The 18,855-nt window shown below is 38.2% G+C and overlaps 1 protein-coding gene across 2 annotated transcripts in view; it reads right to left on the bottom strand.

Annotated features, from left to right (window-relative positions):
• The window catches only part of HSD17B4 (hydroxysteroid 17-beta dehydrogenase 4), a 55,934-nt gene that overhangs the window by 35,021 nt on the left and 2,058 nt on the right, over positions 1-18,855 (bottom strand). Inside the window, exons 1-11 of one of the 2 annotated variants that reach the window (XM_052700666.1) lie at positions 18,175-18,196; positions 17,875-17,928; positions 13,571-13,678; positions 13,003-13,062; positions 11,937-11,958; positions 11,789-11,835; positions 11,003-11,087; positions 8,563-8,750; positions 6,273-6,364; positions 5,645-5,669; positions 4,735-4,863 (exon numbers count right to left, since the gene is read on the bottom strand). In XM_052700666.1, the coding sequence (XP_052556626.1) occupies positions 4,735-4,863; positions 5,645-5,669; positions 6,273-6,364; positions 8,563-8,750; positions 11,003-11,087; positions 11,789-11,835; positions 11,937-11,958; positions 13,003-13,062; positions 13,571-13,678; positions 17,875-17,928; positions 18,175-18,196 (832 nt within the window). Of the gene's footprint in view, positions 1-4,734; positions 4,864-5,644; positions 5,670-6,272; positions 6,365-8,562; positions 8,751-11,002; positions 11,088-11,788; positions 11,836-11,936; positions 11,959-13,002; positions 13,063-13,570; positions 13,679-17,874; positions 17,929-18,174; positions 18,197-18,855 lie in introns of those variants that run through there. The other variant, XM_052700665.1, reaches the window with a different exon arrangement.

Below are 18,855 nucleotides of genomic sequence, written 5' to 3'. Positions count from 1 at the left end.
ATTACACAAACAAACAAGAAAAAAAAACCAAAAAACCAAAAACACCAGCCTTCAGACTGAAGCTTGGCTAATGTCAAGATTACAAGAAAGATGATGCATGGAATTCAGCTCTGGTAAAGGCAAGGTATCAAGAACAGCTTGGTCCCTCATAACACAGTATGGCTAAATGACATTTCTCCCACAGTTATTAGACTATGAAGCATATCATTCTGAATGCAATCACACAGCATGAGTGGAACAATCAGGGGATCAGGCCAGCGTAGGTTCATGAAAGTCAGGTCCTGCTTGACCAACCCAGTCTCCTTCTATGATCGAGAGACCCGCCTGGTGGATGAGAGAAAGGCTATGGATATAGTTTACTTAGTCTGTAGTAAAGCCTTTGACTGTGTCTCCTGCATATTCTCCTGGAGAAGTCCGTGGCTTGATCACGCATAGCCTCTGCTGGATAAAAAACTAGGTGGAGGTCTGGGCCCAGGGAGTGGTGGTGAATGGAGGTAAATCCAGCTGGAGACTAGACGTAAGTGATGTGCATCAGGAGTCAGTATTGGAGCCACTCCTGTTTAGTATCTTATTGATGATCTGGATGAGGGGATTGAGAAATTCACAGATGACACCAAGTTGGGAGGAAGTGCTGATTTGTCTAAGGGTAGGAAAGTCCAACAGAGGGATCTGTACAGGTTGGACTGACAGACTGAGGTCAATGGGTGAAGTTCAACAGGACCACGTGTCAGATCCTGCACTTTGGTCACAGTAACTCGATGTCTGCAGAGTGGCTGGAAAGGTAGATGGAAAAGAAGGACAGAGTGTTATCTGACAGCCAGCTGAACATATGCCAGCTGTTTGCTCAGATGGCCAAGACCAATGGCATCTTGGCTTGTATCAGAAATAGTGCAGTCATAGGAGCAAGGAGGTAATCAACCCTCTGCACTCAGTGCTGGTGAGTGCACCTTTAGTACTGTGTTCAGTTTTTGGCCCCTTACCACAAGAAGGCATCCAGGCCCTGAAGCATGTTTGAAGGTAATAAAGCTGGTGAAGGGTTAGGAACACAAGTCTTATGAGAATGGCTGAGGGAGCTGGGATTGTTTAGTTTGGGGAAGAGGAGTCTCAGAGAAGCCCTCATGGCTCTGTGCGACTACCTGAAAGGAGTCTGTAGTAAGGTGGAGGTCAGTCAGATTTTCCAGGTGTCTAGCGATATAATGAGAGGTAATGGCCTTAAGTTGCATCAGGAGAGATTCGGGTTGGATATTGAGAAAAAAAAAATTCTTCTCAGAAAAATTCGTAAGGCATCGGAACAGGCTGCCCAATGAATCAGTGCAGTCACCGCCCCTGGTTCAGTAAATGTGCTGGTGTGGCACTGAGGGACAGGGTTTAGTGAGTGGTGGTGATGGGTTGACAGTTGGAGTAGATAAACTTAGTGGCCCTATCCAACCTTAACGATTCTACAACATAGAACTTCCCCAGTCAAAAACCTCCCTATATTACTTTTGTCTTCCAGAGACCGCTAGCATGAAATTGAAGTGACTCAACATATTAATTCATTTCAGTCTTCACTGGAATTCTGTTGCTTAGTGTAACAAGCTAGACTAGCACCTACAGCATTAGATTTACAGTGAAATTCTAGCAGTTGATCAGATATCAGTCCCTTGTGTGAGGCAGTTACACCTTAAAAGCTGTAGCAAATTAAACTTTTGCAGTAAGAAGTACAAAGGTTGTGATTAGGTACATTGTTATGAGCTAATAGCTGGCCAGAAATGGAAGATTACAAATGCACTGATAAGTAAGGTTTTTACACAAGTACAAACTTGACTTTTTAGTGATCTTCAAACTGTCCTGATGAGCATTCATTCTGAGCACTGAAGTAAAATAGGGAAAAGGAATTGCAGATTCTATGCGTTCTAGATTAATTTGCTCTGTACTAGAGAACAGCCTTTTAAATGTGTCAGCTGGTGAGAATACTCAAGTACCTAGACAGCCCATAAGAAATTAAAAAAAAAAAAAAACATGTAAATACAAGAGCATACTGAAGACATACAAGATGCCAGATTTAGCTAAAATGTCTCATCTTTTCACAATGGTGGTAAAAACTGAGGCAGTGAGAGAAAAAAAAATTTACTCATAAGAGTGGCAGAAAATACAGCATACAAAATTCATCATTTTCCTAAAAAACAAAACAACTAAAACTACTAATTTGTGCAACACACCCTGCACTTACTATATTGTACAGACCGCACAATCTGCAAGACAAATTATTTTTCACCTGTGTCACAGCAGAGTTTAAACTTTGCCTCTTTGTTACAGAAAGAAACCGACCAGCACTAGCAGAAAGAGCCAACACACCAATGTGCAACTGTGACCAACTACAGGAGACCACACATTCAGAACCTTCTGTGTCATATCTAATACAGTTTTCTGCTTACACACAGGAGTCCCAGACCCCTAAGAGCCAGCTGCAAATGAGTCTAATCAATAATTTTCTAGCACAAGCTAAGTCAAGCCACATTATTTTGCAGCCTTTGCTGCCTAAGAGCATTACACAGAGCTGGTTACAGTGGATTGTCTGACACAAAGGAAAGTGGAAAGTCACTGTGACTTAGTTCTATGCCCCAACCCCATGGACCAGACTATGCTGTGCTTATTTTCTTGAATGACTGCTGAGTTTGCTCTGAATTGGTAAAAATAAAAGCTATGAGTTTAGTTTAATCGTTAGTGATATAACATCATTCCTACAAATCAGGAAAAAGCTCTGACACGAGACACTGCAGATTCACTGCATTTTCATGTTGGGTTATATATATAGTCATGTTTCAGTATTGGTAAAGAGAATGTGGGAGAATCAGCAAAACTGATTCTTTCATTTCTTTGTCTTCCCAATGGTTAAATTCTCATGCAGCTTGTTAAGAGAAAAAATGAAAAATAAAAATACACCTGTTCTCAGGTTTTCCTGCATTAAAAAGGCACCCTGCAGTGATTATGCAAGTAATCGTATCTTTTACTAGATAACAGGGCAGTGCCTGTAACTGAGTGGGAATGCAGAGGAACTGCCAGAGCTTCTCCAGGTACATTAAGGACTAAGCCTGTAAAGCTCAGGAAAGGCCTATAGAGATCAGACACTTGAAGCATCAAAAGCAAGGTGAAACAGGCACAGTCAGTTACTCACACCGTGTCACCTTTAAAGGGTAAGGAGAGGAGTTGGTGCCAAAGACTACGCTGCACAATCAGCAGCTGCTCTACAAAGATGTGCTTTTCTGAGCCCATTACTGTGAGAACTCAGAAACTTCAAAACCTGTTGAATCAGCCATCAACTGTCAAATCAAGTGACAATTAGCCATTTCCTATTCTTTAAATACACAAACCCTATAAAATTCATGTTCTCTTACACAATTTTTTTTTTGCTTGATACACTTTATATACCAAGAGAAAAAGTTAAGCTAAGAAACTGAAAAGGTGCATAAAGTAAAAAGAAAAAAAAAAAAGAAAATAGAATTCAATCTTCTTTCTTAAATTGGTTTTAAGAAAAATGTTTCTCAACTTTTTTCTTTTGAAAATAATAAAATTAATGAAGTACATGGGACAAATTGGAGAACAGATCAGAGCTTTACAGCTGAAATGACATTTTCATAAGCACTATTCCATAGCAGGAGAGCTAACATTTATAAGCCTCACATACACTTGGAAATGGGATATCTGCAGTGGGATAACAGTGAAAGCAGTACAGTGACAGAGAACCACTGTATGACTTACATCCCTCCACCAATACATGCAGGAAAGGGAAAATTCTCTCGTTCTAGTTTTGTTTTAGACAGCTAAAAGCACATCCCTAAAGTTTTGTTAAAACCCCCAGTAGACTTCAAGACCAACAGTTTAAGCATCTACTGAGCTTTCCAGCAATTTAAGTATCTCTGATGTTTAACAGACATTGTACAGAGGATGCCCTTTTCCCTTTTCTCCAAAACATGTGCACAGTGGCATTTCCTAATTTAACAAATACTCAGTTCTTGGCCTAAATAAACACAAGCATAATAATTAAGCAGTCACAATTTAACTCATATTAACGACAAAGGTAGCATCTTGAGAATAAAAAATAAACCATCAAAATTAAATTTACACATACAGATAAGACAATGAAGACACAGTTTGGAATTTGAAAGCAAAGCAAATATGGTAATGAAAATATCAGAGTCATTTTGGCATAAAACAGAGACAATAGCAGGAAGGAAAATGAGGAAGATAGCAGAAAGGACACAAAGCATTGGAAGACACTGGTAAAGGGGCTGATGCTGTTCAGGAACTGGAGTCAGTGTGATAAGCTTCTTCACTGTTTATACCACTACTTATACCAACCAGACAGCTTTTTGGTATGGAAAAGTCCACCAGATACAAAGATTCCAGAACTGAAAAGAATGTGTGACCTCTCCATTACACTGCTTACTACCTCTATTTGTGTCCAATCAAGTAATACATTATCTCTAATCTGGCTGTAATACACAGAATGGCAGTAACATCACATACATAGAAAACTGTCTTAATTATACAAGTAAGAACACAAAAGCTTCCTTTACAAGATCTTACTACGCTGAAACAGTGAGTGGTTAATATTACACATTTACAATAGAATTAATCAATTCTGTAGTGCATTTGAAGTCTTAGTAGATGCACGTAAAAAAAGAAGTATTCAGTTCAATGCAGTTAGAGCCTGCTTGCTCTAACTATCAAGATTATCAGAATTCCCTTTACCTTGGATACTTCTTGGTTTGCTGGCGTTATTGAAGTCACAGACCTTCTCCCACTTATCTCTCACTGACTCAGGAGTCATTGGCTGATCTTTTCCTCTGACAATAGCACCCAAAGATCTCTCCCAGCGCACTAATTAGAAGAGTAGTAAAGGGAGACATTGATAAGAGAGTTAAAGCTGGTTGTCATGGTACAAAGCAAAAAGCCATTTATTTCTTCAAAGTACTCTTCCTCTACACCACTACTTTCAAGGACAGTTCAGTCTAACTTTACAGTATAACTTAAACCTGGAATAAAACGACTCACCGGTTTTCATTAATATTTAGAAATGCAATAGCAGTGATCTTACATTACATTAAAGCCAACAATGGGCTGCCTGTTTGAAATATAACATCAGTTTTAGAATACTGTCTAGTGAAACATAGCTACTGTGCATCTGCACTCTTTTCTGACATGATTTTTTTAAATGATTGGCTAGTTAGGAATTTTCTGAAAACTGTATAGAAAATGCAAAAGTCATCTGCTATATGTGAAAAATGTTAATACCAATAGCCAGTAACAGTCCCTGCAGCCATATTTTAATACTGCAATTTGAGATAAATTGTTAATGGCTAATGCAAAATCATTTCTAGGAAGACACAGATTCACTGGATTACGATTAACCAAGAGTTATATGTTATTTAGGTAGATTTCTAATTATCACTAATCAGCTCAAAGGATTTCAGAACACCTTCTTAAATTACCCGTTTCTCCCATGTATCGTGTAACTTCTAACTTCTACTTCAAATAAACAATTCCCTCAGAATGCTAATAAAAAATAAAATTGTCTAAACCAGAGACTTACTGCAAAAGTTTGTATGTTTGTTGCCAAATCAAAACTTTTTATTGCAATCTTGCAACAGAAAGTACTTACATTTCCCAATCCATCCTGCTCCCACCTGCAAGAAGAAAAAATAATAATAATAATAAAAACATCATCAGCTTATCACACCACTACACAAACTTGCCATAACATAGGGAAACAGAACTATTCCTCAGAACAAAAACATAATAAAAATTTCTGAACTACCATTAATTGCATCTAACAGTTTAAACAATGGAATGTAAGCAACATAAAGTTTAAAGAATAACAGTTTCCATTCAATTTAAGAGCCATCAGTTTGATGACAGTACTTATAATGCAACCCACAACTAATCCTTCCTGTCAATTCACTTGTATGTTTGAATGATTCATAAAAATACAAACTTTGTTGTGAAGTGACTGCTTTACAATCTTTTTAAACATACAAGGTTACAATAAGAATTTTAGCAAGCAATCAGTAATAATGTGGGCACTCTCCAGAATTTGACAAGGTTGCTTTTGACATACATATCATAAACAGCACAACTTGTTGTTCTGTCTGTGTTTAGCATGTCTCATCTTACTTGACAATTCAGTTTCAACAAAGAGGTTATGACTGCACAAGCAAAAGACTGACTTTCAGCCAGCAAGGTGGTAGAAGGGAGGAGTTGAAAAAGCAAAAAGAAAAGAGAAAAATTACCTCAAAGAGACTGCCATTCTCCATACAGCTCTCATGGCAAAGCCAAAGAACTAAGGGAGCAACATACTCTGGTTTGAACGCATCAATGAGATCTAGAACAAATTGAAGAAAAGGAAATCATAAAACAGAAATACTGTATGACTACACCACATTGTCCTTACTTAACACCTTCTGATGATGAATGGCAGAGACAAAGTTTAATCAAGAGTATTCTGCCATAAGAGGAGAGGATGAACAAAAGATTCGCTGTAAAATCATTCAACACAAACAACAGAGTGTATGCCTCCACACCAAACCGTGGTGGTTCTGAACCACCTAAAAGCTAGGAGCACTAACCTCCAGACTGCAAAGCCAGAAACCTTCCCAAATTTCCAGTTGACTAGCAATCTGAAAGAAGGACAAGTCACCCAGACATAAACCTGACAGAAATGTACTTGAGCAATTTCCCTTTCTTATTCAATTTCTTACTGATTTATAACTTACAGATAATGAGAACACTTGCAGCTGCTATTTGAGAAACATTCCATCTCAAAATGACAAAATCACCCAATGAGATATTGGGTATTACCAATCATACTAATTTTACATATCAACAGATAATTATTTTTTTTAATTTATATGGTCACCTGGCACAAAATAAAACAATCTTAAAGTGGAGAAATTACCAAGGACCAAAACTGGTTGTCCAGATAGCCCTAACCACATTCTACCCACTTCCTGAAAATGAGGAGTTGGAGATGTCTGGCCTTACCTACACTTCTTTAACAACATGATGAAGCAGTACAAGTTCAGTTTTATGAGTTCCACACGGGTAACAGGAAACACAACTGCATTTAATATGGAAGTTTCTAAATATGTCTTAGAAGCTGTAGTTTTTGCTGAAGTATGGTACCCCACAACACAAAACCACAAAAGTTAGCACTAGAGTGCCATCGCTAATGTTATTGGTCCACTATTAAATAAATTAAGAAACAGCTGATAGTTTGTTGAGATTTAAAAAACAAAACAAAACTACATTTACAGTCCTGGGATTAACAAAATTGAATGCACCAAATTAAACATTGACAACTGTTGTTACACTACAATACAGCTGCCTGCAGACATCTAAGGGTAGCTAACAAGGAAGTATTAAGATTACAAGCTTAATTTTACAGGACACGTGAAAATATTTTAAAGGGAGACAGCCAGGTATGGAATTAATGATCACAGCTTTAGGTATCTTACAGGGAGACCTAATGACCTCACTCTACTTAAAATGACTGAGAAAGAAGATTAGGAGGTGGATTTATTACTCTGTGTAAAAATTTTCATGAGATTTATCTGCTGAACACTTCTTTAAGCTTCAGGAGCTCATGGCCACAAACTTAACAATTCGACATCTCTTTAAGTGCCATTTGGAGCCTATAGAGACATCAGATTTTCTGATCACTTGCACTACTTAGATCTTAAGGCAGGATACTTTGCACAGAACTTAACCAGTGAAATAAAATCATGTATTCAATATATGCAAAATACATGCAACATACAATACAATATACACACACGTACAAACTCTTTGTTACCTTATGTTTGAAAAACTTATTTTGCTGGCTATGAACTGTCCACAACGAGGTAAAAGAACCAGGGGGGTGAAATAAGCTGACAAGACGACATTCTGGAAACAATTTCTTTACAAAGAGGTTCTTTTCCATCAAATTCCTTTTGCTTCTCCAGTCATTTCCAAAGTACATAAACAGTCTGTTCATACTAAATTTATACTTTGCACACAGCTGTCTCCCACAGCTTGCTCTATTAGCGACTTCTAAAGCGCAGTGTTTTGTTAAAACCTGTCCAAGCATTCAAAGTTGTGCAATACAGAAAAATGTATTAGGCAACTTAGCTATTATCACTAATGCTGATCAAGAAACAAAGGGGTATGCACGTGATATGTTGTGCAAAAAATGGTATCTGTAAATCTCAGAACTGGAAGTGCACATAGCATAGGCACACGTGTGACCCTACAACTAATAAAATAAACAAGCGTTTCCACTATTTAAGAAAGTCTTGGAAGGGAATGTAACTAAAGCCATGAAAGATGGGATTGTTTTTATGAATTATAAAGTTACTTCATATCTTGGTGCAGAAAACAAGGACTTCTTATAACAAAGTAGGCTGATTGTTCAAAGACAACAAGAAAAAAAATTAGCAATTTCTAAAGCACAAGGGATTGGCTTTTTTAGTAAGAATATTAGTTGTGCTTCAATCCACTGTCTAAATGTATGTTTAAAAACATACACCTCAAATAATTCACCTTGTGGCATGACAGTCTGGGTCAATCTGGATCCAGCAGTAGGTGCAATGGTGTTGCAGTGGATGTTATACTTTCGGCCTTCAATTGCAATCGTGTTTGACAGACCCAAAAGGCCAAGTTTTGCAGCACTGTAGTTGGCCTGACCAAAGTTTCCATATATTCCAGCAGCTGAAGAAGTCATAATTATTCTTAGGGGAAGAGAAAAAGAATAAGTTATTTCATGTTATTTAATTATTGACAGCAAAATGAAAGTGTGGAAATAAGAATCACAATTTTTTTTTTTTTTTTTTGCCAAAAACCGATGCCTTTTTAATGTTTGACTGATGGATAATATTGGACAAATCTTGAGTTGTCAAAGCAGCAAGACAACCAATAAAGTCATGAACACTTCTGAGTTATATTGTGAAACTAGAATATACGCCCTCTTACAATAAATTATGATGTAGAAAGAGGTATTTTCATCATACAGTTCTAGCTGTATTTCAAATTATGATATCAATAACAATTGGCTTTAGTGGTCAGGACAAATTATTTCATTGAAAATGCCTTCACTTTAACATACTTGGTAACACATGAAGAAACATTATTACAGAATTCACAGAAAATTTCAAAGAATCCTATTGTCTATTAACTACCTAAAAGAGGAAGATGACAAGGTCTTGTATTGTGCTGTCCCTTAACGTTACTGTAGAGATTGTAGAGATGACCAAACTGCTCACTAGACACATCTAAAACATCTGCAGTTTATGCAAGGATTGCCCTACTAGTAGTGGCTCTTATTTTATTATATTGGCCCATGAGGTCAGAGTTGGATGTTGGTGACAAAGAAGTAGGAGCTGGAACTTCCCACTGATATTCCATTACATGCTGTTGCCATGCAACACATGGCAGCAGAGGGGCACTCTGACACAACGGCATCTGACATGGAAGTGTGTATGAAGCAAAAGTGTGTCACTGAATTCCTCCCTGTGGAAAAAAATGGCACCCACTGACATTCACTGATGCTCTCTGAATGTTTATGCACACCAGAGGTGGCTGTCAGTAAAGTGAAGTGGTGAGTGGTGCTTTTCAGCAGTGGTGACAAAAGGTCTTCTGCTGGTGCAGGTTTTTCTGAGCACTGCATGCAGACTTGTTCATTGCTGGCAAAAATACTCAGCTAACAGTGGTGATTACATTGAAAAATAATGTTTTGTAGCTAAGAACATGCCCTATCGAGTTGTGTTACTGCGCTCCTTGTTTCTGTTGTCATTTCCACAGAAATAAGTAGGAGGCCTTACTTTCAGAGCAACCTACATAGCTGTTTCGAGGCAAGATAGTTTTTTCAGAAAATACGTCTTCCCAAAAAACAGAATGCAAAAAGTGTCTTCATCCTCACCATCAAAAGAAGGCTTATCAGAATCAGTTCTACATTACTGTAAACATGCCACATATCTGAGATCAAGCCATTTGCCTCGCTGGCAACAATCCATTGTTTTTTATCTAAACAGAGATTACAGCTCAGTATTATCAAGATGAAAAAAATCTATACAAAATAGGCATTTTGAAAATGGAACAAGAAAGGCTAAGACTGGCTAAGTGGCAGGGGAGGTCAAGGGCAGCAAGTGGACAGTTGGACTGGATGATCTTACATGATTCTAAGAAAGCTTCTTTATTTATATTAACAGCAAAAGGAAGATTTTTAGGAACGAGAAAAGGGAAAACGCAGGGCTACTACTGAATGAAGTTGGTGCTCTAGTAACTGAGCACACTGAGAAGGTGAAGTTACTGAATGCCTTCTTTGCTTCAGCCTTTACTGCTGAGAATCCCAGGCCCTGGAAAAGAGAGAGTCTGGAAAAAGGGAGAAGTCCCCTCCGTCTAAAAGAACCTGGTCAGAGATTGTCTTGGCAAATTTGAGGTACACAAATCCATGGGCTCCAACAGGTGCACCTGTACGTGCTGACAGAGCTGGCAGAAGTGATTTCCAAGACATCCTCTGTCATTGAAAAGTCACAGAGAATGGGAAAAGTGACTGAAGACTGGAGGAAAGCCAATGCCACTCCAGCCTTTAGAAAGAACAAAAAGGAGGAAGTAGGAAACTACAGGCCAGTCAGCCCTAACTTCATCCTTGGGAAGCTGAATGTCATCTCCAAGCAAGTTGAAGTAGAAGGACCTCCCAGAATTGCAGTAACAAGCAACTAATACACATTTCCAATGAGTCCTAATGAATTGAAACATTTGTACAACCCTACAGCTCTAGTCTGGGATATCTTCACCTATGCAGATAGAAACTGTAAACATAGCAGTGAAGGGAGCAGAAAGGAAAGCTTTCCTACTGGGAGAGATTTTGTTTCATCCCATTGACAGTGAAAGAAAAGGGTGCAAAAAATCCTTCACTTTCAAGGCATGCATCAGTCTGTGACTTCCTAGTGAAAAAAAATATATATGACACATAAAATCTTACCTGCCATATTTCTGATTTTTCATGTGATTCCATGCAGCTCGAGTGACCAGGAATGATCCCCTCAAATGAATTCTATGAATAATATCTAGGAACAAATCAATGACCATGTAATAAACCTATAATTTCATCTGCATATTTGAAATACATAATTTGTTTTTTCCTTCATGACAAAACAGCACTCTCTTCTCAAATGGTTTGTAGTATAATCTGAGCATATGCTGACCATGCTTTCCTCCTCTTGTATGGGAACATTGAACAATATGCCCTTGAACAAGCTCTACAGAAGCTACAACATTTTTAAAGAGCTCTGCTCAATGTTTTATCACTACCTACCACCTCATTGAAGATTTCTTCTGACCTTCTGTCCTTTGGAACTTCATTTTCTTCCTTTTGTCATTAGTTGTGGATATTCTAAGCCGGTTTAGCATTCAGTCACAACTGGCACTAGGAATGTATTCCAGTCACAAAAACTATTGTTGTTTTTTTTGTTTGTTTTGGTTTTTACACGTCTCTTTTTTCATTTTCACTCAGAAAATAGGAGTGGCAGCTAGAGCCCTTCCTCCCTTTTCAAAATTCATCCATCTACCATGCCTTCCAGATCAGGTTTACAAGCTAAACACAAGGCAGCTGAACACAAGAAACTTACCACTAAACTTTCAGGGCAAACATAACTGTTTGATCTGGCATAGACAGACTTTCCCCTCCTCTCTTCCTCCCTGTCTAAGTGGGGGAGATGTACCTTCCGTCTTCAACACATAAAGTACATCTCAAAGCTTATCAACTCACCCCAGTCTTCATCACTTATCCGAACAAATGAACGATCTCTTAGAATTCTAGAAAACATCATTAAGAGAACAAAAATGAAAAATGAAACAGTGTTTATTCAGAAGTGACATGCCAAAGATGTACAGACAGTAATTTCAGGTTCACTTACCCAGCATTGTTTATAACAATATCTGCAAAAAAAGAAAATTTAACTAAATGAGTGCACTGACAAAATATAACCTTACTTTCATCATTTTCCAATTAAAAAAACAAAACAAAACAAAAACAACAACAACAAAAAAAAAAAAACCAAGCAACCACATATAGAAAAGTTAAAAACTGCACACGCCATGTTCTATTCCACAGCACCCTCTTCTAGTTAAGAAAATAATTGAGAAAAGACAAAATATTTGAGTACTGGCAAATCTCAGCATAATAACAAAACAGAGCTTTAGAGAGGAAAAGCTGACAAGTGCTGGCTAACTGGGAATACATTTCCTACAGGATGCAGTCATCCTGCTCAGTTTTACAGCTTACTTTATATTCCACAGTGCTCCAGATATCAGTTTGTACTACCACCTTTGTCACAGTAATCTCAGATGAAAGCTAGAAGCACCACAACGTTGCAGAGCCACTTCAACAACTTGGATCAAAACCGACTTTTGATCAAGTATTTAATTTCGCTCTTCTTTCTTTTTGATCACATATAAATTTTAGCCATGTAAGAATGGGCTAAAATAACATAAACATCATGAGTAAGCAGTGGCAATCACATGCAAAACAGGATTTTTACTTGCTAGACAAAATACTTCAATAGTTTTTTTTTTTAATTTCACTTGGAGCATTTGGATCTTCACATAGGCAAAGAAGCTTCCAGAAAACAACAGAGCCTCTCTGATTCTTCAGCTCAGCTATTTATTCAGTGTTATGCAGCTAGCTATAATAATTGACAGGAGGTGTACTTTGAGACAGAAACTATTAACCATTACTTAAGTACAAAAATTTGGCAGGGCAGGAAAATGGGAATCCTATACTGAGCCTTAGATTGTGCTAAAAAGTATCAAAAACTGAGAAAAGATATCCATTTAGATTTAGAAAGCAGCAAGTCTTAACAGTCTACGGAGATCAAGAGCTTTCTTCTAATGTCAAGCTGTACTTCATACACTTGTTAACTGCAGTGTTTATAATGGTTCTGTACTCACAAACAAGTTAAGACAAGAATTATGCAACAGTACCTATCCTCCCAAAAGCCTCAAGTGCTGACTTCACAAGCTTTTCACCATCTTCCACTGAATCTGTAAGAAAAAAGTAAATTCCAGTAAGAGAGCTAGATGCATTGCACTTCCAGAATATTAATTCCACATATCTCAGAAGATGAATTGCATAAAACCCCAATATAAAATAAATCTCGTCATCGCTTGCATGTGGCCTAAAGCATACTGTGCTCAGTAAGTCTTAGTGATGCAATCTTTGGCACTGCAAGATAAACAAGCCAGACAAGTAAGAACTGTCCATACCATATTTTGCCTCTGACAACTGCAGGTAGATAGGTTTTCAGTGATCCAGTGTTGAGACAGCACATCAGAAAAAAAGGAATTGCTAAAAGAATATTAACTAGAAAACTGTTTATGCATTTGCTTTTAACACCTCTGCTGCCTTGCTCCAGCTTTCAGTCCATCCATTTCATTCATATGGTATTGGCAAGCTTAAAGCAGTCTTCCATTAAGCAGTGTGAACCTTCCTTTTAAGATGTCTACTGTGCCTACTGACAGACCATTGAGCTAGTCTGGAAGAACAACATACCATAATTGGGTACTGCTTTCCCACCATTTGCTCTGATTTCACTGACAACTCTGTCAGCAGCTGAGGAGCTCTTGCCATATCCCTTGAAGTCACCTCCAAGATCATTCACTGTGTAAAAAGGAAATATTGATTTTTGCTTGTTAATACTCAACATTTCTGTTCTCTGCTTATCTCACTTACACAGTTGAAGTTCTAAGCGATGTTAATAAAATCTGCTGCTCTGGATCCTACAGAGAATTTCAGATTATTACAGAAGAAGAGTAAGTGACATTACTGGCTCACAGGGGAAAAAAAACAAACAAAAAGTAGTATAATATACACAATCTTTTCTTTTTAAAATAACACATGAAACAACTTTTCTTTTTCTTTCCACCACACACACTGCTTACTTGCTTTGTCCAGGCCACCTCTCTGCGTTGCTGTATTTCAAAAACAAGGACTGGGATAGTGCACCAATTACAGGCAATTAATTTGGGTCTGTCGTCAAACTGCAACAGCCACTGGATGAACTGTAAACTGGACTGGGAAGACTGTGTGCCTGTTTAACACAGTGGGTGAAGCGTTACTAGCAACCTTCATTATAGAACAGGTGAAGGAGTCTGAACAAAAGGAGAACAGCCTGCCCCAGAACTTCAGATCCTGGTTCTGCAGGGACACAAGGGCCATCTGAAACATCTAGCTGCTCTGTACAAAAGGGTGAGGGTGCATATCATTAATGGTAGCCGTGCTGTAACAGTTTGCTGCATCTGCGTGTCCCAGAGCTTCACAGAATTCATGCACACTAGATTTGGTCAAAAAACTTTTTAAAAAAAAATCACTCTTGCAACAGGTCTGAGAAGAAATTGCAAGACAAACAGAACAGACTATGGATTAATTTTGCCCAGGGAGGTGGTGGAGTCACCGAGCCTGGGGGTGTTCAAGGAAAGACTGGATGTTGTGTTGAGGGACATGGTTTAGTGGGAGCTATTGGGAATAGGTGAATGATTGGACTGGGTGATCTTTTAGGTCTTTTCCAACCTTGGTGATTCTATGATTCTAATATGCAACATCAGTCTTTGGTTGTGGTGAACTTCAGCTCTGTGTCCTCCACTTCTGCAAAGCCCTCAAGCAGCCAGCTATAGTGAAATTTGCTTTTTGCTGGTCTTGATGCTCAACAACAACTGTAAACCTGCTGTATATTCACTGTTCCTCTTTTCCCTCCTTTTTATATTCTGCATTTGAAGAGGAATGTACGTTGCAGGGCATGTAATAAAATCATTCTCCATTTCTCAAACCAAAAAGGTCTCATCCAGAATCCTGTATTAAATTCTTTGTGCAACACTTCAGAGAGAGATGGAAACACTGGAGAAAATCCAAGTGCGTGAAAAAGAATGCCGAATCCTAGAAGAAATGAGTCACACAAAGGGTCAAAGAAAGAAAAATGCACAGCTTGAAGCAGGAAGAATGAATACAGAATGTGCTGATATGCTCGAGTACGTTACAAAACTGATGAAAAAGAGGAAGGACACAAAATCTCCAAACTAAATAGATCATTATCTGATATTTGGAACTTGCAGCCAGCAGACCTCAGCTGAGGGAGGGAAGATTGAGGTTGGATGTCAGGGCGTTCTTTACAGAGAGAGTGGTGAGGTGCTGGAACAGCTGCCCAGAGAGGCTGTGGATGCCCCATCCATCCCTGGAGGTGTTCAGGGCCAGTTTGGATGGGGCCCTGGGCAACCTAGGCTGGTAAGAAACGTGAAGTTTGGTGGCCATGCCTGTGGCAATGCATTGGAGCTTCATGATCCTTAAGGTCCCTCCCAGCCCAAGTCACTCTATGATTCTGTGGTTCTGTGAGGCACTGAGGAAGTCACCTTTAAGCGTAGCATTAGAATAGGCAAGGTAGGCAGACCATTTAGTCCTCAACTTCAAAGGTCTTTAATTTGATATTACAGAAAAATCAGTGAGGATCAGAAGCAAGAATTCTACCACATCTTGTGTAAGAAGCGTGGATAATTTTGTGCTAAATGTTTATACACAGATGTTCTGTTAGTCTCTGAAAGGCACTGCAACTCTCCTTCACTTCAAAAATAAATTTCTGAGAACATCTTAATTAATCACTTTGGGAAATTTGCCAAGTCAGGGAAGTACCTGGGGCTGAGTGCAGGCAATAACACAAGTGAAGCCATAATGAGTACATAAGGAAGAAGAGAGCTATCCTGGGCTTTGGAAATGATAAAATAACTCTGAAAGTGTAACATAGGAAATAAAACAACACATAAACAACTTTATCTAGACTCAAGCTTAGCATCTTGTAATTTTCAATTTAAAAAATCCATTTCAAAACCCAGACGCTGCAGAAGTTGTGACAGAGTATGGTTATATCCTGAACTTCAGAGAGTTCCTCTACTGGTACACTATTAGCAGAAGCAGATCTGTACAGTGAACTAGTTGGTGCTGAACACCTGACATCCCAAGTACACCCTTTTGACAAAACAAACCATTTAACAACAACTATCTGTAAGTCGGAGCTATAACTCAAATATTCATTTGGAAGAACTTGCACACTGCTAAATTTCATCTTCTGCTTTGGTTTCCAAAGGAACACCATTCCTCCACTTCAATACCATCCCACAATGCAAATGAAACAGACATGGTAAAGAAAGATGCATGTAATCGAACTAAAACAGCAACACAGAAAAGCATGCAGACTGCAGATACACTGAAAGGAAGAAATAGCAGGATCTGGACATAATTCAGCATGTGAGACAAAAAGCATTCCCCTCTTCATGCTTATAAGTCTTTCTGATAGGGACCTTGAAAAATACCAAGCATGAGAAAAAATTGACAGCAAGCAACCTTAACAGTGAAGGAAAATGGAGGATTCCACTTGGTTACACTTGTCAGTCAAACCTGGCAGCAATTCACACAACAGAAGATTACACACAGATTGAAACTGGACAGAAAAAGCTCCCAAGCTGAGACCCTACTACTCCTCTGGAGCATTTGCCCACTGTTTTTGCATACCTTCTTTTCTGTAATTAAAAAAAAAAAAAAAAAAAATGTTTTCAAGAGAAAAGGCATAGGTCTCAGTCTCATACTTGCTTTTTTTAAAAATTAGATAAATTCAGAAGCTTACAGAAGTAATTTCTCAACTCTTCGGAGTCAGAATCATAAGAGAAAAAGAATAAGAAAAATAAATATAGGCATGATAATAAAAGAGTGCTCCTCTACAAGCTGAAGTGAGGTTCAATTTACAGAAAGGTCCAAGAGCCTTCCTTTACAATTAATTCATATCATACTGATTTAGCTATTGTGCAATAAGGCCATGAGCTAAAGCAGTATTAGCTGTTGTTGGGTAATATAATACACTCTCTTTCAGATCTTTCTGGAAAGTCTAAAACATTACTAACTGTACACAACCAACATTACTAAACATTGTGACTATTTGGGACCTAATTCATGTTAAAGGAGAACTTGTGACAAAGTATTCAAGTTTCCAATAAATAAGGTCAAAAGTTTTTTAAAAAATTTAATCATGACAATAAGTATAGTCAATTTTTATGAAAGTATCTAGACTGAGATTGGAATGTTCATTTGAAAGCTGCAAAAATCATCCAGCAAATTCTTGGCCACATTCAACAAGCTGTTCAAGTATTTAATCTTGACCTCATCAACAATATCTGTAGAAATTCACTCACAGGCAGTGAAATGGCAGAGGCTAACTGCCCAAGACCGTAACAGCCTTTAGAAGTGGCTTCTGACATGACATTTGGCAGAGCTAAAGAAGGCGGAACGCCATAAGCACAAAACCCTTTACAGGGAGGTGTTTGTTACTGTTATTTTATCAATGGCTCCTTTGTAATGCTCTGCAGAAGGAAACAACATAGCCACTTCCAGCATATATGTTACTTTCTGGGGCTACCAGTACTGCACTACATTCTGATGTATTTACTCTCCTAGGAGAAGGTAGCAGAAGACACATAGGCACATTTCTAAGTGGTCGTATTAAAAGTTTCAGAACCGTGCTCACCTGAGATAATATTCTCCTTGGCTACAGGGTAGCATGAAGACTAGTATATACAGGATGAAATTCAAGCCAGGATGATTATCGGATTCAGATTGGCTCTCCAGCAAAGATAAGCCCTTGGACAAATTTAGGCAACTTGTTCCATTAAAGATAATAACCCTTAGAATCTCAACAGCAAGAGATAAGACAAAAAACTACTCTATAAGAAAGCCTACTGTCACAAAGGGCATGGACAGCTGAATGCCAGCTATGGCAAAGGTAAAGGTTAGTGTCTTGATCAAGTTACGGTAGAACTTACCAACCACTGAAGCTCCTCTTTCAGCAAAAGCAAGAGCGTAAGCTCTGCCCAAACCTGGTTTAAGAAAGCAGAAGTTAAAAAAGTGTCAGTTTGTCTCCTGAAGCATAATTCTAAAAAATCTAAACAAAATTACAACGCGTGGAGAAAAAATGCACCAGATCAAGACAAAAATTCTGCAGGTTTTACGCAAAATTTTATCTCCCATTAGAATTGAACTTTCACATAATTTCAAATCATAAAAGTTAATTAGCAGATAAACTCTTGACAGACAAGAGGAAAAAAAAAATTGCCCATGATTACTCTTTGTTACTGCTCTCAGCATAACCATGAGGGAATGCTGCCTGCTGTGAGAGAAACATACACTGGTAAGGCACAAAGTTTAATGACTTGACACAACCTCACAGGAGGGGATGTTTTGAGTTAATTAATTACACTGTAAGAGAATTCCAGAATTATAGTTAGCCTTTAAGATCCAAAGAACTTTACAAACCAAACTGTGACTGAAGATGTACTGACAAAACCCCTCTAGGTATCTGGGTACAAAGCAATCTCTCAGTACCACAGCCAGCTAGGTACACAAAGCTCACCTAGCCTAACAATAGAACATAATTTTTGCCTCACATGCAAAAGCAAGCCTATTGTACTTTCACTCTGATTTCATGCTAAGTGGGCTAAACATTAGTTATTTGTAGTGACAGATGATTCACGTACACGGACTTTATACCCCTCTCAGTCAAAAGTTATTGAAATTCATAATGCAGACTCCATTTTCATGCAAAAAAAAAGCAATAATCAGAAGATCATAAAACAAAGAGTAATTTGCACCAGTGCACTCAATTGGCAAGAAAGAGCAAAGCATTTAAAAACAAAAAATAATCTCAAAATAAAATTAATTAATTGGTTTTAACTGCAGAAACAAATGACAGTGCTGCACAATAGGCAAGCACAAGGACTTGCTCAGAATGAAAGCAAACTGAAGTA

Source organism: Tympanuchus pallidicinctus, unplaced genomic scaffold (genome assembly GCF_026119805.1).
Source record: "Tympanuchus pallidicinctus isolate F22 unplaced genomic scaffold, pur_lepc_1.0 scaffold4, whole genome shotgun sequence".
Classification (NCBI taxonomy): Eukaryota; Metazoa; Chordata; class Aves; order Galliformes; family Phasianidae; genus Tympanuchus; species Tympanuchus pallidicinctus.
The sequence above is the reverse complement of the archived record's forward strand: the minus strand, read 5'-3'. Positions and strand labels throughout refer to the sequence as shown.